Source organism: Giraffa tippelskirchi, chromosome 10, assembly GCF_054371585.1.
Source record: "Giraffa tippelskirchi isolate mGirTip1 chromosome 10, T2T-mGirTip1v1.2.pri, whole genome shotgun sequence".
Lineage (NCBI taxonomy): Eukaryota > Metazoa > Chordata > Mammalia > Artiodactyla > Giraffidae > Giraffa > Giraffa tippelskirchi.
Window position 1 is genome coordinate 29,338,923 of NC_137284.1, and position 24,229 is coordinate 29,363,151.

At 37.3% G+C, this 24,229-nt stretch overlaps 1 protein-coding gene across 3 annotated transcripts in view; it reads right to left on the reverse strand.

Moving 5' to 3' along the window:
• Window positions 1-12,129: 12,129 nt before the first annotated feature.
• The window catches only part of RSF1 (remodeling and spacing factor 1), a 154,800-nt gene continuing 142,700 nt past the window's right edge, over window positions 12,130-24,229 (reverse strand). For 2 of the 3 annotated variants that reach the window (XM_081537472.1, XM_081537474.1), the window contains 5 exons: window positions 23,330-23,397; window positions 21,558-21,765; window positions 19,769-19,989; window positions 17,432-17,620; window positions 13,852-14,696 (listed from right to left, as the gene is read on the reverse strand). In XM_081537472.1, coding sequence (XP_081393598.1) covers window positions 14,131-14,696; window positions 17,432-17,620; window positions 19,769-19,989; window positions 21,558-21,765; window positions 23,330-23,397 — 1,252 coding nt within the window. In that variant the 3' untranslated portion in view covers window positions 13,852-14,130. Of the gene's footprint in view, window positions 14,697-17,431; window positions 17,621-19,768; window positions 19,990-21,557; window positions 21,766-23,329; window positions 23,398-24,229 lie in introns of all 3 variants that reach the window. The other variant, XM_081537473.1, reaches the window with a different exon arrangement.

Sequence of the window (24,229 nt, forward strand, 5' to 3'; positions counted from 1 at the left end):
TCTGTATGCAGGTCAAGAAGCCACAGTTAGAATTGGACATGGAACAACAGACTGGTACCAAATAGGGAAAGGAGTACATCAACGTTGTATATTGCTACCCTGCTTATTTAACTTATATGCAGTGTATATCACACGAAATGCCAGGCTGGAAAAACTAAAGAGCCTCTTGATGAAAGTGAAAGAGGAGAGCAAAAAAGTTTTCTTAAAACTCAGCATTCAGAAAACTAAGATCATGGCATCTGGTCCCATCACTTCATGGCAAATAGATGGGGAAACAATGGAAACAGTGAGAGACTTTATTTTGGGGGGCTCCAAAATCACTGCAGATGGTGACTGCACTCATGAAATGAAAAGACGCTTGCTCCTTGGAAGAAAAGTTATGACCCATCTAGACAGCATATTAAACAGCAGAGACATTAAAAAAAAAAAAGCAGAGACATTACTTTGCCAACAAAAGTCCATCTAGTCAAAGCCATGGTTTTTCCAGCAGTCATGTATGGGTGTGAGAATTGGCCTATAAAGAAAGCTGAGTGTTGAAGAATTGATGCTTTTGAAATGTTGTTGGAGATCTTGAGAGTCCCTTGGACTGCAAGGAGATCCAACCAGTCCATCCTAAAGGAAATCAGTCCTGACTATTCATTGGAAGGACTGATGCTGAAGCTGAAACTCCAATATTTTGGCCACCTGATGTGAAGAACTGACTCTTTAGAAAAGACCCTGATGCTGGGAAAGATTGAAGACAGGAAGAGAAGGGAACGACAGAGGATGAAATGGCTGGATGGCATCAACAACTCAATGGACATGAGTTTAAGCAAGCTCAGGGGGTTGGTGATGGACAGGGAAGCCTGGCATGCTGCAGTTCATGGGGTCTCAAAGAGTCAGACAGGACTAAGCGACTGAACTGAACTGAACTGAACTGAAGAGCCTCCAAATTGGTCTTGGTTCAGTGAACCCAGAGGCCTCATAGACTTTGGGTTAAGAGAGACAGGAAGGATTTAATTGTGTGATAAGTGTGGTATTGAAATCCACACAGCCTCAGCTGCCATGGGATTGCTCTGCATGAGGATCCAGAGAGTACCTCATGGAGAACTGGAACTTGAGGGTGAGAAGTTCAAAGACAGAGAAGATAAAGCAGGAATGGAGGTGATTCCATCCAGTTTCCTGACCAGGGATTGAATCTGGGCCCCCTACATTGGGAGTGAGGAATCTTAGCCACTGGATCACCAGGGAAGTCCCAGATTGTCTTTTTATTGTTGAGTTGTAGGAGTTATTTATTCTAGATACAGGGAAGAATACTGGAGTGGGTTGCCATTTCCTAATCCAGGGGAATATTCCCGACCCTGGGATCAAACCCACATCTCTTGCATCTCCTGCACTGGCAGGCGGATTCTTTACCACTGTGCTAATTTATTTCTAAGTAGAAAAATTAATTGTATTTCTATACAGTGACTCAGCTGGTAAGAATCTGCCTGCAATGCAGGAGACCTGGGTTCTGTCCCTGGGTTGGGAAGATCCCCTGAGAAGGGAAAGGCTACCCACTGCAGTATTCTGGCCTGAAGAATGCCATGGACTGTATAGCCCATGGGGTCACTAAGAGTCGGACACAACTGAGCAACTTTCACTCATGGTGACTGCAGCCATGAAATTAAAAGATGCTTGCTCCTTGGAATGATAGCTATGACAAAGAGACAGCATATTAAAAAGCTATAGTCAAAGCTGTGATTTTTCCAGTAGTCATGTATGGATGTAAGAGTTGGACCATAAAGAAGGCTGAGCACCGACGAACTGAAACTTTTGAATTGTGGTGCTGGAGAAAACTCTTGAGAGTCCCTTAGATATCAAGGAGAGCAAACCAGTAAATCCTAAAGGAAATCAAGCCTGAATATTCATTGGAAGGAATGATGCTGAAGTTCCAATACTTTGGCCATCTGATGGGAAGAGCTGATTCATTGGAAAAGACCCTGATGCTGGGAAAGATAAAAGGCAAAAGGAGAAGGGGATGGCATGAGATGGTTAGATAACATCACCAATTCAATGGACATGAATTTGAGCAAACTCCATGAGATAGTGGGGGACAGGGGTGCCTAGCATGCTGCGGTCCATGGGGTCACAAAGAGTCCAACACAACTTAGCAACTGAACAACAACATTTATATACATTAGCAATGAACAACCTAAAATAAAATTTAGAAAAAATTCCATTTATAGTAGCATCAAAATGAATAAAATACATAGGAATATATTTAACAATAGAAAACTACATAGAAAGCAAAAAAATATTCTTGAAAAAAATTAAAACCTAAAACAAAAGGAAAGACACCTATTTTAATCATGTTCATTGATTAAAAGACTTATTATTGTTAAGAAACAAATGATTCTGCAAATTAAATGTAATCCCTATCAAAATTCCAATTGGCTTTTTGACAGAAATTGATGTACTGAACCTTCAATTCATATGAAAGTACAAGATACCTAGAATAGTAAAAAAAAAAATTTTTTTTAAAGAGCCAAGTTAGAGGACTCACTTCCTGATTTCAAAACTTTTTACATATAGTAAGACTGTAAGCCAGGCATAAGGATAAACATAGAGATAAGTGGAATCAAACTGAGAGTCCAGAAGTAAACTTGCATATTTTTGGTCTATTAAGTTTTGAAAAAGATTCCAATATAAGTCAGTGGGGGAAAGAAAATTCAATTAATTCATTCATTATTAACTAATTCATCATTCAATTAATGATGCTGGTACAACTAGATGCAAATAAATGAATTTTGATCTTTATCTCATACCATACACAAAAATAACTCAGAATGAATCAAAGATCTAAACATAAGAGATAAACGTATAAAACTCTTAGAACTGTAAAACACAAATCTTTGTAACATTGCATTAGGCAACAGTTTCTTAGGTAAGACATCTAAAGCCCAAGTAAAGTAAAAAAAAAAATAAAAAAACTGGATGTCATCAAAGTTTATGTCAAAGGACACCATCAAGAAAGTAAAAAAATAACCTGCAGAATTGGAGGAAATATTTGCAAATCATATATTTGGCAGGGGTCTGGCATCCAAGATGGACTTCCCTGGTGGCTCAGACAGTAACGAATCTGCCTATAATGCAGGAGACCCAGGTTATATCCCTGAGTGGGGAAGATCCCCTGGAGAAGGAAATGCAAACCCACTCCAGTATTCTTGCTTGGAGAATCCCATGGACAGAAGAGCCTGGCAGGCTACAGTCCACACAGTCCATGGGGTCTCAAAGAGTTGGACATGACTGAGAGACTCTCACTTTCACTTTGGTATCCAGGGTACATAAAGGGCAGTCAACAATTAAAAGACAGATGACCTAATTTAAAAATGGGCTAATGAGAGACCTCTCTGTGGCTAGGACTCTGTGCTCCCAATTCAGGGGGTCCAGGTTCCATCCCTGAGTGGGGAACTGGAGCTCATATGCTGCAACTAAGAGTTCACATGCTGTTGCAACTAAAGACTTTGCATGATCCTGTATGATGCAGCTAACACCCAGTGAGGCCAAATAAATAAAATAGATAAATATATTTTTTAAATGGGCAAATGATTTAACTAGATGTTTCTGAAAAGAACCTATACAGTTGGCTATTAAGCACATGAAAAGATGTTCAAGATCATTAATCATCAGGGAAATGCAGATTGAAACCACAATGAGAAATCACTTCCTATCCACTAGGATAGCTATAACAAAGACTAACAATAAGTATTACTGATGTGGTGCAATTGGAACCTTCCTGCATTGTGAGTCAGAATGTATAAAGATGTAGATGCTGTGTAAAACAGTTCAGCAGTTTCTAAACACTTGAAACAAAGAGTTACCATATGATCTGGCAATTCCATTCCTAGCTGTGTGCTTAACAGAGTTGAAAACATATGTCCACACAAAAACTTGTACACAAATGTTTATTATTTATAATAGCCCAAGAGTGGAAACAATCCAAATATCTTTCCAGTGATTAATGGATATATAAGATGTGGTATATCTATTCATCTATAAAAAGGGATGAAGTACTGATTCATGCTAAAATATAGATGAAAACATGCAACATGCTAAATAGAAGTCAGACACAAAAGGCCACATAGTGTATGATTCCACTTGTATCATATATCTAGAATAGGCAAATCCTTATAGACAGAAAGTAAAGTAGTTGCCAGGGACTTGGAGAAGGGATGGTGAATGACTGCTAATAATATGGGATTATTTTGGGGGCTGATGACAACCTTGTGAATATACTAAAGACCACTGAATTGTACACTTTAAAATGGTGAACTTTATGGCATGTGAATTATATGTCAATTAAAAAAAAAAAGGAGAGGGCTTCCCTTTTGGCTCAGTGGTAAAGAATCCGCCTGCAAATGCAGGATATACAGGTTCAATCCCTGGTCCGGGAAGATCCTACATGCCACAGAGCAACTTAAGCCCCTGTGCCACAACTACTGAGCCTGTGCTCTGGAGCCTGGGAACCCCAACTACTGAGCCCACATGCCCTAGAGCCCGTGCTCCACAACAGGAGAAGCCACCACAATGAAAGCCCGTCATGGCAACTAGAGAGTAGCTTCCACTTGCCACAACGAGAGAAAAGCCTGCACAGCAACAAGGACCCGGCAGAGCCAAAAATAAGTAAATTTTAAAATAACAATAAGAAAGGTTTTATTTTTTATTTTTTTAAGAAAGGTTTTAAAATAAAATTTACAAGTACTTTTATTTTGGAAACCATTCCATAAGCAAATACGTATTATTAAATTCACAGGACAATCATCCTACATACAGACTGCTTCCAAGCCTTCTCTCCTCTTCCCCATATGCCTTTTCTGGCTGTGGGTCCCTACCTTTTATCCTTGCTTCTTTGGCAGTATCTGTTTGTGCTTGTGCAATCTCTCAGTAAAATTCCAGCCCTGCCTTCTCAAGCAGTCTGAACGTGAAGCTAACTTTCTGATTTTCTAGAATTGAGTCAGCTTGCTTCTCTTGGATGGGGGGTAAGCCCTGCCGTGCCATGCCATGCTAAGTCACGTCAGTCGTGTCTGACTCTGTGACCACAGGGACTGTAGTTCGCCAGGCTCCCCTGTCCATGAGATTCTCCAAGCTAGAATACTGCTGTGGGTTGCCATTTCCTTCTCCATGGTAAGCCCTATTTACCCTCAAAATTCATTCTTTAAAAAAAAATTTAGACTTAAAATATGTAAAATCTACTTTTACTTTTAGGGTTCAAATTAGAGATAGCACAGCTTCTAAATAGGGTTCTATCATTGTTAGTAAGTCCTTCCTCTAATGTTTTGGCTCCAAATGATAGAGTAAAAGCTATTTGATTGCATGAGTTTATGGTATAGTTACTGGCATTCCACTAGCAAGCAATAATGCCAAAGAGAAAAGAGTGGTCGTTTCAACAGAAAAACATGAAACAAGTGCAGGGAAAAGAGAAGACTATCTCTCCTATTATAAGTTTCAGCTCTAACAGTTGTTCCTAATGATGGAGTTCAAGTATGCTCCTGAGAAGCATACTAGTCCTAGAGTTTCTCTTAGAAATTGCTGACAATTCAGTGAGAGTTTTCAAATCTAGTTTAACATTTCGATAATCTATTTATTTTAAAGACTGATAGTCAAGGAGGAAATAATTGAGAGGCAGATTAAATGGGAGAGAGGATGACACTTGTTTTCCTTAAGGGAGATCTTTGTATATATGGAGAGAATACAGAGAGGAATTAGCGAGATAGGAAAACCCAGAGGAGGCAATAGGGAAGGGGTCAGATCAAGGACACAGGCAAAGGGGATATGGCAAAAACAGAGGTGACATCTGTTCCTTGGAGGCTGGAGAGAAGGATGGATGCTCGTGTGGATAAAGTAGCTCTGAAATGGTCAACAGGAATACTAAGGAGTGACTTATACCATGAACTAGTAAGCTCCTAGTTAACTTTGCTTTTGGAATATGACTTTATGTGCAAAACTAATATCACAAATATGAAGTCACATATCCTTAGAGTGTTTTTCCATTTTAGACTTTTAAGACTTCAAAGAGCTTATGCAAAGTGACTCAAGAATCAAAATGACACACAACCATTCATCTCATGCAACATTTAGTTTCACTAGAATATTTTCATTACTTTTTGTAATTCTACAACTACTAAATGATCACAGTAGAGAAGACAAATTATCAGTTTTTAAAAGAAAATAACTCTTTTATATTCTCTGGTCTCATAGCCCGAAAGGGATGTGGGCTGACAGTCATGTTCTGGACCGCACTCTCAGCTCCAGGAAAGAGGTTTGAACTCTCTCAAATCTGCCACAGCACTGTCACCCCTGGCCTCCAATACAGCACCTCACCTCCATTTAATCAATTTTGTTTAAGTGAACATTTCAAATGAATCACTGAGAAGCACTGTAGCTGATCATTTCTTGCCAGCATAAATAAGTTTTCACTTCATTAAGTGAAATTCTGATCCAAGAAGTTCTTTACTTAATAGTTTATCAGTATTTTGTATCAGAACTGCAAATAATTTACTAGTTTGCTGGGGAAAAAAAATGAGTTTGTTGTGACTCCTACTGTATTTCAAGAGTAAAGAAAATCTATGAAATCCAACATTTATAGATGAGAATTATACTGAGGATTGGAAGGGCCCCTTAGACATCTAACCCCTTTTAAAAATGTGTTTATCTATTAAACTCCTGCCAAATGGCAGTTCAACCTAAACCCAAACATCCCTTATTGGTGAGAATTTGCTCCCAAGTTATTAGAGAACTCTGTAAAAAAGTATTTCCGAAGAAGAAATGGAAAGCTTTTGCCTTATGGCTTCTGCCCTCTGGTCTAGTTCTGTGCTTCCACAGGGCAACTCAAAACAAGTCCAAGGCCTCTTTGAAGTGTCAGTTCTCCAGAGGCTGAAGACAGAAATCAAGAATAGCTTTCTAATATCTGTAATTCACATCCTTGGCAAACAGCTGTAACAATTATTTTGGGAAAATTGATGCACTTGCAAATTTACTTTCTAGATAGTAAGAGAACAGTTCATCTATTCTGGGGTGATAAAAACTTTCAACCTTCATCAACAGTTACAGAAAATTCCCAGCTTTCTATGTGCTACAAAGTTTAAAATAAACTAAATTTGCAAACACATCATGCTAAATACATCAAATTATTTAATTTTTTATTATGACAATTGACATATATTAAGTGAAAGAAATGACAGAAGTATTATAATAAAACATTTTGAAAGAAAAAAGTTACACAATTAGGCCAGTAGCCATAAAATAGCTTTTAGGCCTATCTTATAACACCAAGAGTTCTGATCAGACTGTAGTGAGACATTGAACATTTCATTAACAAAAATATTGGCACGAGCCACAACATATTTTGGTTGTCACTTACAAGGAATATTGTATTCAAACAACTATGCACTGCAATTCTAACACACTAGGTGTTCATACACTGCAGTTAACCCCTGAAGCTTTAAGCTACCAGGAATTCCCGTATTTTCTATGCACAAAATTTACTTTGTGCGTTATTGGAATCACACTTCCAGTTTTCATGTTTTTCCCCCCCTTACACATGCAGTATGTCTTACGTGGCAGAGAGCATGCCAGCTTGTTTAGCTAATACCACATTCTTTATTACCTCAAGAGTTTTATGTTAATCTTGGAGTCTTGCTTTAGCGCTCATCTCCTAGAAACAAAATAAAGCATTCTGAGAACGTATCTAGGAATATTTTTTTATGCATAGGAAAATAAAGCATTTCATATAAGCATGTCTGAAAACCCAAGAGGCATTTTGATCAAACACTCCCTGGATCCTAGCTATTAGTTTAAAATGGGAATCTAACATATACCATCTACAAATTCTTATCTGGGATTTATATTCTTTGCCTGGAAATTCATGATTCCCAAGCTTCATTTCTGAATAGACGAGGATAGCAAAGAAACTGACATCCCACAGTAACTGGAAATAGATAAAGGTAACTTAGGTAGAAGTTATGAATTTAATTCTTTACAAGAATACACTTGTGCTACAAAAGTGAGAAATCAGAATGGTACATTATCAGATGGCAAAAAACACTGGTGTTTAAACAGAGGTGTCAATATAACTTATCAAAATGTGCCATGTAAAAGACTGCTATAATTAGCAGCTCTATAAGATTTCAAAATATTTATCAAATAAGAAGGGAACTTTAATTTGAATCTGATATCCCTTCCTGCCATGCCTCCAGCAGACAACTATTCCTGTGGAATTAAGTCTACTGAATTGAGTCTACAAGAACCAAATCAAACAATTCTAGTTTTCACTTCTTTTACAGATTGAAAAGAAACAAAGCTGTGTTCCACTCCCAATCCCCCCATCCCAGCACAGGGTACACCCTTTCAAGGTGTATAAAAAACCCCTGGCAGGTTTGGGCAAGCTACATACAATTCAGATACCATGATCAAGACATTATTTTCATAATAGAACACAACACCAGACCAACATTGAGAAAACCCTAGTTAAGCATCACAAAAATCACACACTTTAGGAAAATATCATTAACTGCCAAATTTGAGCTATAACAGCTGTTCTAAAATTGAAAATCCATTTACACTAAAATAAACTAAATCTATGTATGGATGTCTAAGTATGTGTGTGTGTAATTTTCATGCAATGATCTTAAAGCTTTGGAGACAGGTTATTAGCCTAATTTCAAGGCTTGTCCTTATAGCAGTATTGACATGCACCAGCTCTGCTAAAGGGCAGAATGAAAAAGACCATGGCACAAAATTTTAAACAATTTTAGGTTTAATTACATAATGCACCTGTAGATGTTCTAGCATAAACACAATTGTAAAAATCTACATCCTATTTTAGGGTATTTTCCACCTCCCATCCCTTAAAAGCTGTACAGTTATAAAAATGTGACTCTCAAGCAAAATAAACTTTTTTTTCTTTTGCAACATACAAAATAAGTTAAATGATTCAGAAGATTTTGAGCCATTAAGTCTCCCAATAACTGTGTTCTTGGCCATCCAATAAAGGTGACATGCAGCTAGCTCCTGGTCTAAGACCAGAACTCAATAAATACACGTCAAACAAAACCCCAAACACTTAAATTAGATTTCTTTAGAAACTGATGAAAGTCAAGAAAATATATAGTTAGGGCTAACAATTCCATTCTTAACTTACATCATCCAGTGGCAAAATGAACAAGGCAGGTCACTCAGTCCTTAGTGCATTTTCTAGCTTGTACCGGTTTGGCAAAAAAAAAATGTAGTTCTTTTAAAATTTTTTTTTTTCTCATTCACAATGTCTAAGGTGATTAATTAATTTCTACTTGTCTAATAATTTGTTATGCCCTCTCATATAACTTATACATAGGATAGACATCTTAGTTATTAAAATAAAAATCTTTATTAACTGAAATCACTACAATGTGCCAGAATTGGGTTTTCAGTATTTCCCGGAGTGAAATGGTATTAATAAAGATTGAAAAACAAATTGACCTTACATGAGCAAAATGAAAAAAAATTCACTAATGGAAATCGTATTCTACTTCTGAGAGGGGTTTACATGAATTTTTAAGTGTTGAGTGTACCGTCTAGAGTAGTTACATACCAAGTACACTACATTTTGGCTTCTAATGACTGCTTGATTCCTGGGGAATGACTATCTTCATATATGTTACATAGTTACTTAGCAATTCTTGGCACTCAAAAAATGTTAATGATAATTTAAGAGTGAAATATTTTGAAGACAAATTATTAAGTATACATATAACAAAATAACTCAGTTTAAATACATTGATAATAAAAGTTCTTGTCTTTCAGGATTGGTATAAAACAATGAAGTAAATCAGCAGTTAGCTTGCCACTTCCAAGGTAGGATTATAGGTACACACTGGGAATGGTGGATAAAATAGGAATGGATTTTATTCTAAGGAGGTTTAATAACAGATATTAAACAGAAGACTAGGTAGATACAGAAGGTATGCAGTCTTGGCATTCTTGCTTCTTGGGAGAACCAGGATGTTAAACCAAGAAGAGGAACTTCACTATTTTTCTCTAGACTTTCTGTAATTAAATTATGTTCATAATCTCACATCAGTTACAATTATGTCTTCTTGTGTCAAATAACTTCAAAGCGTTCATTTTTATTTCTTCTAACATCTAAGATATGTATATACATATTAATTTATATATATATATACACATACATATATATGTTCATTCCATTTTAAAAAGATCTGGGTTTTTGAATACTTGTCCTATAGCTGTGAGGCAGTGCCATGAATCAGCGACCTTGTTCACTGTCGGTGAAGGGCAGAGTTCACAACTTTTTCTGAATATTAAACTTATAGATTCAATCAGATTCCTTTCAATTGTACGGTAGGACTAGTGAATGGCTAACACCTCTTATCCCCACAAACATAGGCTAAAAAGAAATTCTTTGTGACGGAGAAGATTCCATCAACCCCACTTAAAAACAGCTAACATTACCCCTCTTTTTAAACTCTAAGCAGGCCTACATTTTTCTTTATATATGTTCTTTGTGTATCATGGGATGGGTTCCATCAATTGAAAAGTAAAAACTGGAGTTTGTAATGTCCTGTTAAATTAATTTGTTTAAAAATTTTTTCCCCAACAACTTCTTTAGCATTTGAAGTCCTTGATTCTTTGGTAGGTCATTTAAAAAAAAATCAGACATGAATTTATTCTAAACTCCTTTTTATTCTCGGAATCTGCAGCCTCGACCAACTGGAAAAAGATGTGCCAAGGAAATCCATCCTTAATAAATCAGGTATATTCTTGAAAATATCTCTGCCATCATTCTCTAGTACTGTGCCAACAACAGAAAATGTTTACACGAAACACTATTTCATCAGCACATGTCTACAAAACAAAAACATGTTATTTTCAGTCTGAGTTTTCACAAATTTTAATTCAAAGTTTCTGCTTTGTGAAAATTTGGCTAGTTTTCAAACCTTTACAGAAACTGCAAACTAAATATTCTGAGTACTAAACTACATCTCTCCTTTATACATTTGCTATAGTGGAGTTTGATATTGGGAGTCCAATTTGTACTTCCAGAAAGGGGCTTTAGAGTATTAAAGGGTTCTATTATTACACAGCAGCTACTGGGAGCCTAAATCCATGGTCAGTACTCTAATTACAAGAAACCAAGATGCTCTAAACTCTAGATGAATTGCTGCTTTCCTGTACAGCGGTCCTAATGTCTGAATTAGGACCGTTCCTAATGACTGAATTATGTCTTTGGATATAGAACATTCTCTTTTTCCTACATTTTGTTCTTTTTAACTTCTTCAAAGCATGTTCAGAGTTGGTATTTCAGCAAACACAAGACTCTTTGAGAGACTGAATCTAAACTCCAAGCAGCAGAATTGTTTGTGAACTGCTCAACATTTCATCAGCCATAATTAACCTATCTGCATGATGATTTGTAACTATCAGGTGCTTGGATTGTACTCTTTGTAGATGAAGCAAGGTTAACTGGTTTAATCAGAATGTAAAGGGAATTCAAAACACTCACTATTGAGTTCACAAACACTTAATTCAAGTTTGGTAAATAACAGGCAGCAAAAGTGGCATCATAACCCATGTCAGTGAGACATTTGCTAAATGGAATACTCAGTCTTTACTAAGATAAAAATTAACCTTTTGCTCTCTCTATGGCAGAAGGGTAAAAAGAACTTATTTCACATTAGGCATCCTGTAAAATAAATAATCTACCCATTTAATACTCCTTGTCGTTTGCTTAACTGAAGAGAACAGGTTGAAGCAGAAGCTCGTGTGTCCGGAGGTAGAGAGAGGGATTTTCTACACCTTAGTGGCTTTACCCCGTTGTGGGACTAAAATGGTAGCAGAAGACGGGGGGCAGGATAGGCCACCTGCACGTTCTAACCACTTACCACGCATTAATAGGAATCCTTCTATTGCCTCCTGTTTCATATAGTTAAAAGGCTCACACTCTTAACTGACTTTCAAATAAATGGGACAAACCTAGCCAGAAAGCAGGCCTGGTAAGTGAATGTGGCTCCTTACATAGTCCTGCTTACTGTCTGGGAATATAAGTCCTTCACTCCCTTCTGGTGGAATATTGTCTCAAAATAAAAATCACAACTTGCTTGGAACCACATGTTACTGGTGCATCCTATTTTTAGGCTGCTTTCATTATTTTATTTTTTATACAAATACATATACACTGCTAGAATCAAAGCAAAAAAATTAATGGGCAGGTACTACAGAACTAAGGTGAAACAAAACAAACAAACAGGAACCAACAAGTGAAAAACAACAGCTATAAACTTTCAAGGCCAAAAGATAAGATTTAAGGGCAACACCTGTGAAGGGAGGAAAAGAAAGAGTATAAAGTTTCTAGAGGTATTTATAATGCAAGTCTAATGCCAGCTTTTTAATAATAAAAAAGAGAAGTGCTTTATTATTCACTGACTAGCACATAGAATGCTTAATTTGGAAAGAAAAATTAATGAAGTTCCTTGGGCCAGCAGCAGATATGGTGTGTCCATTGCCGGCAACAGACACAACACTGAAACAGAAAACCCAATCCCAGGGCAAAAGTATTCACAGAAGTAATGGCTGAAGGTTTCCGAATTTGACAGGCAAGGTTTAATCACAAGTGCTACACTCTGTACAACGTTATTTATGGCTCTGCCTGAAATTTTACAGCTGAAACAGAAACTAAGACAAAGTTCATATTTTAGTGTCAATTACATGTTAGATATTTAGTTAGTTACAAACCCCTATTTTCTTGAAACAAAGGGCTTATCTTTCTTTAAAATGTTGAGATGTTTGAAATGGATGTATCTATTAAGTATACTGGTGGTTTTCAATCAACTCTATGTTGGTCATGTGACTATTAATGAATTTTAATAGAAGTCTAATGGCCAATGGCCAAAACTACATTCAAACCCTGCTAATATATCCAGGCAGATAGGAAATTCTAAAACACACACATACACATACACACACACGCACACACGCGCACACACACACGCTAAAATTCAAACTAAAAACCTCCCAAAGGAACTGCTTTGTTTGTAGACTTCAATTTGAAGTAGATACTAAGGGCAAGAATAGACCAGTTAAAATTCACCTGAAAATCCTTTCCCCTTCTTCAAATGTGCTAAAATACTGCAGTCAGCTTAGCATCCGTCTCTTCATGTATGTTATGTATAGGTGTATTTCTTTGAAAATGATAATTCAGATATTTAAATATTAAGTGGCCAGAAAACAAGAGTTACATTATCTGCAAAGTTTACAGTCCACTCAGGCCTTAAGAAAGACCACACTCATTTCACTAATAACTCTCCATGATGGCATATTAAAGGCCACGTCATCACCACTGCATAAAGCTGTTTAAAAACATTTGCTATTAGCACAACCTGGTTGTCAAAGCTTCATTATACATTTTACTATACAAATGCTTTTCAGATGATTTTTTTAAAAAACAAGAAACTCCGCTATAACAGAAACTTAGATTACAGTTTTTTATGATGTTATTTTTTTTATCGGTCTCTTCTTTTTTAGGTGTGGTTATCTCCAATAGTAAACAAGTTGATTTCATGAATGCTGTTACTAAAATGACTTATGTATGATGTTATCTACAATTCTTAAATTGCAACAATACGGACTTAAACTTTTAAACAGTCTGTTAATCATCATCTATGCCATGAATGTTTAAATATAATATATATTTAATATGAAAAAGCTAAAAGCACAAGTGCTTTCTCCCACCCCTAATTCTGTTTTGGGCCCTCACAGATTTGGAATGCATTCTTATCCACCCTTTTCACAAAGTCAGGAGAGCTCAGGAAATATAAAGTCAAAAATATACAAATCTTTGTTGTTAATAATAAGATTTTTTTCCCCCATGACTGAAATTACCAAGGACCATGAACTTGGAAAAAGAAAATCAAAATGAATTTACAGCAATTATTTTATCTTCAAAGTTCAAAACTGGTCACTTCACAGAAAGACTTCAGGGTCTGTTGAAATTTTTCTTCTAAAAAGTCATTCTGTAGTGGAGTTTTCTAGGAAAAATAAAACAGCTTTTAATAACTGGCCCGCTGGTGTGAGAGCTACCGTGGAATAAATTAGCACAAAAATGGAAAAAAAGTCTTATAACTGTTCACTGTTACAGACATAATCAACAAGGTCAGTCACTCTCAAAAGCTCATCTTCGTCCTCTTCTGGTGCCCCTGCCTCCTGCCCACCACTTGTCCCATTGGGGGCCAGGCTTGCACTGGCTGTGCTGCTGTCCTTGGGGGTCTGAGGCTTCTCAGCTGGCTTGCCAATCAAGTTTTCAATGGCTTTGCCAGGACTCTGTCCATTGGTGGAAGGTAGGTCCACTAAGCTATAGTCCAATGGGCTCCCCACCTTGCCTACATTTTCAAAGTCCTCTTCCTCATCACTGTCTATCCGGTAGGGCTTTCTGGTGCTGTCCTGTTCTGAGGGCGGGACCCTGGGCTGGCTGTCACGGGCAGGGTGATCCACATCTCCACGAGCATTGTCACAACTCTCCTCTTCATCTGTCTCGATCCGGTGTAGCCGTTTTCGGGATGGTTTACCTTCTTCCTCCTCATCTGCTTCGGAATACTCATCTGTGCTTCGACCTCGTTTTCGAACTGACCGCTTTGATTCTTTAGCTAGCTCATCATCTTCAGAGTTCTTGGACATATAGCTCTCTAGAATAAATAGCACATTTAAGCCATTGGCACAGTTAACCATTAACAGATATAAGTAATCCTCTTCTTCCTCCCCATTTTCATCCCATGTCCTACTTTCAGACTTGCTTGTACATAAATATTTCCCTTCAATAACTGGCCTCATTTCTCTCTCTTCTCATTCTCCCAACAATGCCCAATATGATTCACAGTATACTTTATCTATGATTTTAGGAAAGAGCAAAATCCTTAAATTAAATAAAGACAGGTTGGTCACAAACTAAGAAACTCCTTCCCACTAACCCTCAAATTAGAGAATTGTGTAAACATACCAATAAGGAAAAATTAAAACTAAGCACTGCATCTGAAATACTGCACTCTCTTTCCATGTTATTAAATGTCGTTGGTAGCCCTTAAACGTTTTCTCTTGTCTATACTTGATCTCACCTGGTCTCATGGCTTTGCATAAAACCCATTTGATGGTGACTCTGACATTTGTTTTAGGCAACCAATCCCTAAATTCCAGGCTCATGTATCAAACTGCCTACTCAATATCTATGCTTGGATTTCTAAACAGGCAGAACCAAGCTCCGACACTTTCTCCTCAACCTTGCACAATTCTGGTCTCTACCATCTTAGTTATTGGCAACTCGATTCTTCTAATTACTCAGTCATCCTTGATTCCTTTCTTTTTCCCATCTAATCCAACAGTAAATTCTGTGGGCTATATTCAAATATAGCCATAATTTGATTGCTTTTCACCCCTTTACTGCTACTGCTCTAATCTCAGCCACCATCATCTCTCACCTGGCCTATTTTAATGACCCCCAAACTCGACTCCTAGATTCCCCCCCACCCCCTTTAATTTACTCATAACATAGATACCATATTAAAATGTAAGTCAGATAATATCACTCCTTTGTGCAAAATCCTCCAATTATTTCTCATTTCACCAAGAATAAAGTCCAAAGTCTATACAATGTGCTACTGTATTAACTAACTATCCAACATGGTACTAAACGGAGCAAGACTCTATGGTCCTTGCCCCCCCATGTCTTCTGGCTGCATTTCCACAGACTAAATTCTGTGGAAAACTTTAGTCACAGAGTAAGTTTAATCAGAGAAATGAGAAAACGCAGAAACAAAGGAAAACAGTCAAAGGAGATCAAGTAATAATAAAGTAGTCATTAAGCATAGTCAAGGACCTTTAGTTACTTCTCAAGGGCTATAGATAACATTCTGAGCCTCATCCTGTGAGCTGTCTCACAGATACTGAAACCCCAGATGAAGAAGTTAACTACATGATGACCAGATTGTAGTTGTGACATGAGCTGCTGCAATCCCAAGAACTGGCTTCAAAGAAACAGGAATAAACCAACTCTGGAACTAAAGATTAACTGTACCTAAAACAACCAAGAGGATGCTGGTCAGACCACTGATGACCAATTTGAGTTGACTGTTCTGTTTCTGCATGCGGCCCCTTCCCTCAGCCTATAAAAGCTCTCATGCCCTGCTTGTCAGGAGGGAAGTTAGCCTTTGAACAGATGTCTACCCTTCCCACCCCTCACCAACCCCTTCCACCTCTCACCAGTGCCTGGCATCTGAAATAAACCAAACTTTCCTTTCTACAAACCTGGCCTATTTATTGGCTTTTGTGCAGTGAGCACCCGGACCCCACCTTTGGGTAATAGTCCCCACTCACCACAGGTGGGAATCAACTTTTTAGGTCTTTACTCAAATGCTGACTTCTGAGGGAGGCATTCCTTTGGTACTCTATCTGAAATTCCAACTACTCCCCCAACCCTCCCTTTCTACTTTTCTCCACAGCACTTACCTCCACCTAATATATCTACCTATTTGTCATGGTTATTGTCTCTCTTCCCCCAACAAAAATAAGAGTTACATGAGGAAGCTATATTTTTGGTTATTCTTTTCACTGTTTTATTCTCAGTGCCCGGGACAGTGACTAGTCCATTAAGTATTTACTTTTAACAGTTGAATTAATGAATTTATATTTGCTTTAATGACACAAGAAGAGAAATACACGTTCACCCAAATGTTTACCTCCCTTCTTTAGTCTCCCATACCCAAACATTTTTTTCCCTTACTCTCTTGGCTTGGGCTCAAACTTAATTGACAAGGATCTATGAAAGCAAATAATCTTCAATACAGATCATAAACAATGGAGAATTAAATATATAAAAAAGAAATGGGGGAAGGTGAAGGTTATAATCATTTAAAATGAGAAGAACTCTAGAATAACTACAAAGACTAACTGGACATCACAAATTCATATTTTAGAACTTGTACTTCTGGTATGGTGCACAGCTAAAGCTATTAAGAAATAAAAGTTTACCGACTAAAGCTTACTGTCAAGGTGAAGAGAGACAGTAGGCACTCTTGGCTTGCAACTATTGAGCTATTCAGGGCACAGGATGTTATTTCAAAATGAGGGCCATAAATTATTAGGAAGCAAATGAAATCTTGTTAACAGACCACAATTTTCTGACACTCTTCTAGTTTCAATGAAGAATTCAATTATTACAATGAAGAACTTAAAAAAATTAGTATCTTATCAAGCGTCAGTTATTTAAACTACAAGCTAACGAGGCATAAAATAATGGGTTTTATCTCAAAGACACTATGGGCTATATTAAATTTCTAAGAAATGGTACAGAATCATAATCGTGAGTTCACTTTATAATTTGTACTGCTGCCTTGTCCAAATGTCTGTAAACTGGAGAGCTATTCCATACCTTCACTATCTGAGCTAGAGAGCCTACGCTTGTGAACTCGTCTGATTTCTTTACCACGTCGTAAACTCTTCTGGGAACCATCACTTTCTGAATCTTCCTTGTAGTTAATTTGTCTCTTCTGGTTCCTTCTTGACCTTCTTCGCCGAGTTTCTACAAAATCATCGCTAAAGTCATCACTAAAGTCACTTTCTGTTTAAAAAAAGTGGGGGGGGGGGGAAGGAAAAAGAAGTACAAATTTTAATTTTCAATTCCACCAAACAGAAATGTTAGTTCAGCTTATAAAAATATAAAGCTATTACAGAGACTTCAGTCATAACTTTTAAATGAACAGTAACTTTTATAAATCTCTAATTTTCTTCTTAATAATATGAATACATCTCAGGGGAGTTTTAATGCCAAAGCTCACAAATGTATCCTACTAGCAGTCAACCTCAAGATTAAAAAATGTTTTATTGGGAATTCCCTGGCACTCCAGTGGCTATGACTCTGTGCTCTCACTGCCAAGGGCCTGGGTTCATCCCATGGCACAGTCAAAAAAAAAGGTTTTCATAAACCTTATCTCATACAACCTAGAGCTACCCAGTCGGCTGCATGGCTGCCACAACTGTTCTTCTTGGTGGATGGTTACTGTTCTGCCTCATGATAACCTGCTGTTCCTATGAATACAGCTGTATGGCTACAGTCAAACTTTCAGTTAAACTTTCTAACCACAGAAAACTGATGAGCTTGTTTCAAGTACAGAACTGAGGTTATACTTTTGGCTTTTACCCATGTGGAATTAAAATCTGCTGAATACAACTCACAGGGCTACTTTAACTCTCAAAGCACTGCTAAACAGCACTGTTCCTGTCATGTCATCTCTGATCAATAAACCAAAATCAGGCTATGACATTATGTCAGAGCAGTTTTCAGGAAAGCTAACAAATTTCACTGAATCATCACATCTAGCTTTGTTCTCTAATGGATTTCAAATATTTAAAAACTGCTAGCCAACAGTCTAAAGGGGTCCCCAGAGGCCAAATATAGGACAAACTGAGTCAAAATAGTAATGGTAACAAGACCGAAATAAGAATCCATTAAATCCATACTGATACCAAAGAAATAAATATACAGGGCAGAACAGAAAGCTCTTTCTTACAGAACAGCAAGTAATAAAGAAGAAGGAAGGAGTTAGAAAATCATCAACAAATGCTAAAACTAGTGGGTGCAACATCTGATAAGGCACAAGGTATTTACAGTCTCAAAATATCTTGTATGAATTACTTATTAATTACAAAGGGAAAATAATAGAGACTTGGAGGACATACATTAATTATGTGATATTCTGGCCAAAAATGTATAAAGAGAATCTAATCACAAGGAAACATAAAACCAAATGACTTATATTTTACAAAATAACTAGTGTGTATTCTTAAAGAATGCTGTGGTCAACAAAGACAACGTTTCAGGAATATTACAGATAAAAGGAGACCAAAGAGACATGAATAAATGCATAACATAATCCTGAACTGGATCCTCAACCAGGAAAAAAATGTTTACATAAAGGACAATATTGGGGCACCTGATGATATCTGAATGTGTACTATTGATAAGTTAATGGTATTTTATCAATATAAAAATTCCCCATTTTGATATTATACTATGGTTGTGTAAGAAAATGTTCTTGTTTTCAGCAAATAATCACTGATAAAGGGGTCTGTTGTCTCCACTTACTCAAAAGGTTTAGAAAAAAAGATAAACAAAACAAAAAACTCCACAAGCCTGCCCCGAGTTGGGATATAATACTCCTGTCTGTAGCATTTCCTCAGTAAGATGACAGCTACCTATCTGCCAATCCCATGAAGCATCTTATCTGATGTTTTAGTGCTGTGCCTCTCTTTACTTAATTAATAGGGATGAGCATAGCTATAAATAACATCAACCACTGATAACTTATAAAAACTAATAAGTCACTGATTATGATCTAAATGTTAGAGATAATTAGTAATCTTTCTCTAACAGCTAGACATCTGAGGAAAAATGTTCTCCGATTATTAAAAACGATTCCCAAGAAACACTCTGGAGGTAAAGTCTAGGCATGGAAAGGCATGGAAACACATGGCACCAAAAGAATTCATCATGATTGTAAACGAGTTTGGCATGAAGTTAACACATCTGTCCATATCTGTCTTCTCAGACATGCTTTACGTGAAAGATTTAATTAGTGGTGAATTGTAAGAATAGAACACAAAGTTTCATCGGACAGCTTACGTTACAATTCAACAGAATCTTAAGAAATTTTAATTCCAGAAGTTACAAGAATTTCCTTAGTGAGCTGTGGATATGAATTATCTTTACCAGAGTCTCTGCTGTTCTCCTCTGACTCCTCCTCCTCGTCATCATCAGAGCACTTTCTCTTTGGGGTCTTTCTCCGCAAACGCCTGCTTTGCCTCATAGGCCGGGAGGGGTGTCGTCTTAGTCTTCGGCTACAGAAATCGGTGTCGCTGTCATCATTAGATGGTGGGTCTTCTTCACTCTCATCTGGGTTCTCATCAGATACAACAAATTCATCCTGAGATCTATCCAAGAGAAACCGGATGAATTATGATGGTACACTTAAAACCACGAACCCATTTTGGAGTTCTGAGTTCAAATTCTAACAAGTCCAGTGAAATTATTAAGCAATGTTTAATGGAAATATCTAGAACATTGGATCAATTTCCCTGTTTATAAAATGAAGAGATGTTTTGCACCCATTCTTTTTTTCTTTTTAGGAGTTATGAAGATCAATTGATGCTGATTTTTGTACATAAATTGCTTTTGCCTCTTGGGAAGTCCCCCATGTGCCTCAAATTCAACATGTCCAAAAATGAAGTCATTATTTCCTAGCTTACTCCTCTCTTCTGTTCCCAACCTGGTATTTGGTACTATCACCCATCCAGCAATTCAAGGCAGAAACTTGGAATTTATCCCAATTTCTTTCTCCCTGTTCATTTCTCATATCAATGACTAATTCCTCCTGAGTCTACTTCATAAAGATATCTCAAACCTGATAACTTTTCTCAGTTCAGGGTCTCATATCCCATCTAAACTACTACAGCAATTCCCCAAAGTTTCTTTAATCTCTATGCACATTTCCCCTCAATAAATCCTACCAATGAACTCCAGGATGAATCTTTCTGAAACATAAACCTTGTATTAGTCTGGTATTTAAAACTCTTCAGTGGGTTTTCATCATTCTTATGCAGGACAAACACAAAACTCCATCATCTGGTTCCTTTTTATGCCTTGGCTACATCTCCAGCAGGGTAATCTCTGCTGCTACCTTAATTCTTTTTATCCTGACAAACCAGGAGTTTCTTAAATATCATATGACATTTTATGCCTGGCTGCCCTGGACAGGATTTCTTTGCTTAGAATATTTTTTTTCTTTATACTGCTTCTAATCACAAATTCATCAATCTGCCCAATTCATTTTTCACATTTCAGATAAAGCTTTATTTCCACTCTGAGGCTTTCCTTGACCTCCCTGGATTGATATGGCTCTCTTCTGTACCCTGACTTATGTTTTAGTAGCAATCATGCAGAAGGACTTTTCTGTGGTTTGTATGTTTGTTTCCTCCACTAACAATCTGAGAGGAGAAACTCTGTGGTATTCCTTCCATATATCTGCTCTGTAGACAAGCTTCCTGACCTGACAGTATAGAAGGAAGCTTCTATACTCTAATTCAGTATAGAAATACATGCCCCAACCCAAACCCCTATAGGTCACCAGAAAATAGTTTCTAATTACTTATAGCTGTCCGTTTCTCACATTTGACTGGGAACCAATGCAAGGCGCATGGGTTCAATCCTTGGTCATGGAACTAAGATCCCACATGCTGCATGGCTTGGTTAAAAAATAAATAAATAGTTGTTGTTGTTCAGCCGCTCAGTTGTGTCTGACTCCTTGTAACCCCAAACACCCATAAAACTTCGTTTTAATCTAGAAAGAGCCAAAATCAGCATCACTGAGTCTGTTTTAAGTACCGTGACAACAGACCGTCTACATGCACAACAAAAGCCCCATCAGGGCAGAGCCAAGTTCGGCTGGAAGCCCTGTTCAAGCCTCGACCTAGGGAACGGAATCTACTGACAGACCACGCACCCATCACTGATCTTGAATTCATCCTCACTCTCCTCTTCATCCAGGTTGCTGTCACTGTCCAGATCATTCAGTCGCCGGCGTTTCTTCCGGCGAGCAGCAGCTGCCCTCTGGGGTCGTTTATTTTCTTTTCTTTCTTCATCCAAAATAGTAGAGATGTCTTTTCCACGGTGGCCTGTGATGGTGGAGATATCTTTTCCTCGGCCAACTCCTGAGTCCAGGGGCAAGGATGTAGGGTTGAGGGGAAGAGAGGGAGGGAGAGAGAAAGACAACTCTATGTTTATTAAAAGTTTCCCTTTAACATCTACAGATTGTCCATAGCAGCGTTTTCATTTGATTTATTTTCTTCCTAGAGCTATGCAATTTTCTCACAGCTTTAACTGACAAAGTCTTCAAGAAAGTTTTACATTTGTTTATCTTATTAAATGGGGCTTTCCATTTAATAAGGGCTTTTGCCATTTTCCAGTGGCAAAAGAATCTTCTTGCCACTGCAGGAGATGAGGGTTTGATTCCTGGGTCAGGAATATCTCCTGGAGAAGGATGTGGCAACCCACTCCAGTATTCTTGTCTGGGAAATCCTATGGACAGAGAAGCCTGGCAGGCTACAGTCCATGGGATCGCAAAAGAGTTGGACACGACTTAATAACTAAACAACAACATCCTACTAAACAGAAGTTCACTTTGTGGAGAACTTCTTAAAAAATTTTGTTATGACTCACAGAACAGTCATCCTTTTAAAGTATATAATGAGTAGGTTTCCAGTATAGTCACAAAGCCGTGCAATCATCACCACTAATCCCACAGCATTCTTATCATCCTGAAAAGAAACCTTGTACCTATTAGCAGTCACTCAAGAATCTCTTCTTGAAAGTCGTTTTTTGGACATGGCTTTAGAAAGAGACCAATCTTTTTTTTTTTTTAAATTGTGTTTGCCAGATAGAGAAAGTGAGAATTCAGCAGCAAAGATGTAAATAAGGCACAAATATCTGGAAAAGCTAGTGACTTCTTCAGTTTGACTACAAATAGCCTACTTATTACTAATCCTTGTAGGAGTTTTCATAATAACCAAATGGAAATAATCATCTTCCACACTGAAGTACCGGGAATTCCCTACATAGCTCTTTAATTATCTTCAAATACTTCTACTTTAATGTTACTCATTAAAGACTATGAAATTAATAAACTGGTTTTTAATTAAAAACAGATTCAAATTATTGATTTTTGTGACTGTAGCAGCAGTTATTTAAAAATGGAAAGGCAATCAAAGTTTTCTCTTTGGAAGCAGAAGTAAATTTTTTAATCTAGGGATGAAGAATTCTATTTCACATCAGATTATAAAATAGTACTACTTTTAAAATAATTGGGCTTCCCTGGTGGCTCAGAGGGAGAAGAATCCACCTGCAATGTGGAAGACCTGAATTCAATCCCTGGGTTGGGAAGATCCCCTGGAGGAAGGCATGGCAACCCACTCCAGTATTCTCACCTGGAGAATCCCCTTGTATAGAGAAGCCTGGCAGGCTACAGTCCATGAGGTCACAAAGAGTTGGATATGACTGAGCAACTAAGCACAGCACACTTTTAAAACAATTACCAAGCTCTGACTCTACACACTGGCACCACGTCCACGATTATTTTGAATCTCAGTCAATATCAGTAGTGATCGTGATACACAATGAGGAGAACGAGAATATGCTTGCTTACTGCTCTTTAATCAGGGCATTTTAGTTAATGTACTGGCCAAGTGAGATGAAGAAAAGAGAATGATAAACACGTACCTCCTCCATCAGCCTCTTTGATATCATCTTCTATAGCTTCATCAATTGCTTCGTCAAACTCATCAAATCTAAAATACATACAACAATCACATTATAGCCTATCCTGGCATACGGACTAGGAAAATTGCCTCTAAAGTAAAAAAGGCCAGAATATGAAACTGCTCTCTGCTACTTCAGGGCTGTGGAACTTGGTTTAGATCACTCCATAATCCTGTTAACTTCAATTTCTTTGGTACAATAGAGTTTTATACATCAGTATCTAAGTTGTTGTTTTCTTACTTTTAAAGAGTATCTATACCAGACATCAACAAGTATTTTTTAAAGGGCCAGACAGTGAATATCCTAGGCTTTGTAGACTATATAGTCTGTGTTGTAACTATTCAACTCTGCCACTGTAGTGCAAAATCAGCCACAGACAAAAAGTGAATGAATGTAACTGTGTTCCAATAAACTATTTTTTAGACCCTGTGATATGAATTTCATGTGATTTCAAATACTTTTCTCCTTCTGTTTTCTTTTCTCAACCATTTATAAATATAAAAACCACTCCTAGGCCATGTGGTACACACAAACCGGTAATGAGCTGGATTGGCCCACAGGTCATAGTTTGCTAACCCAATTATACAAATCATATGACAGAGTAAACTGAACAAACTTAGTATTCCAGAAATAATACTAATATTATCATTATTACTGAAATTCTTATACAGACAGTCAAAATTTTAAAACTAGGTCAATGTACTTTTTCTCAAAAGGGCTTTTTCTAAAGAAAAATAAAACAAGACTAGATGATTCCTAAGAATTTTTCACATACGAAAGCTCCTTTCACTTTAGAACTGAGGTGCCAAAAAGATACGGGGACTTGTTGAAGACTGTGCTAAGCATAGTAATTACTAGGCT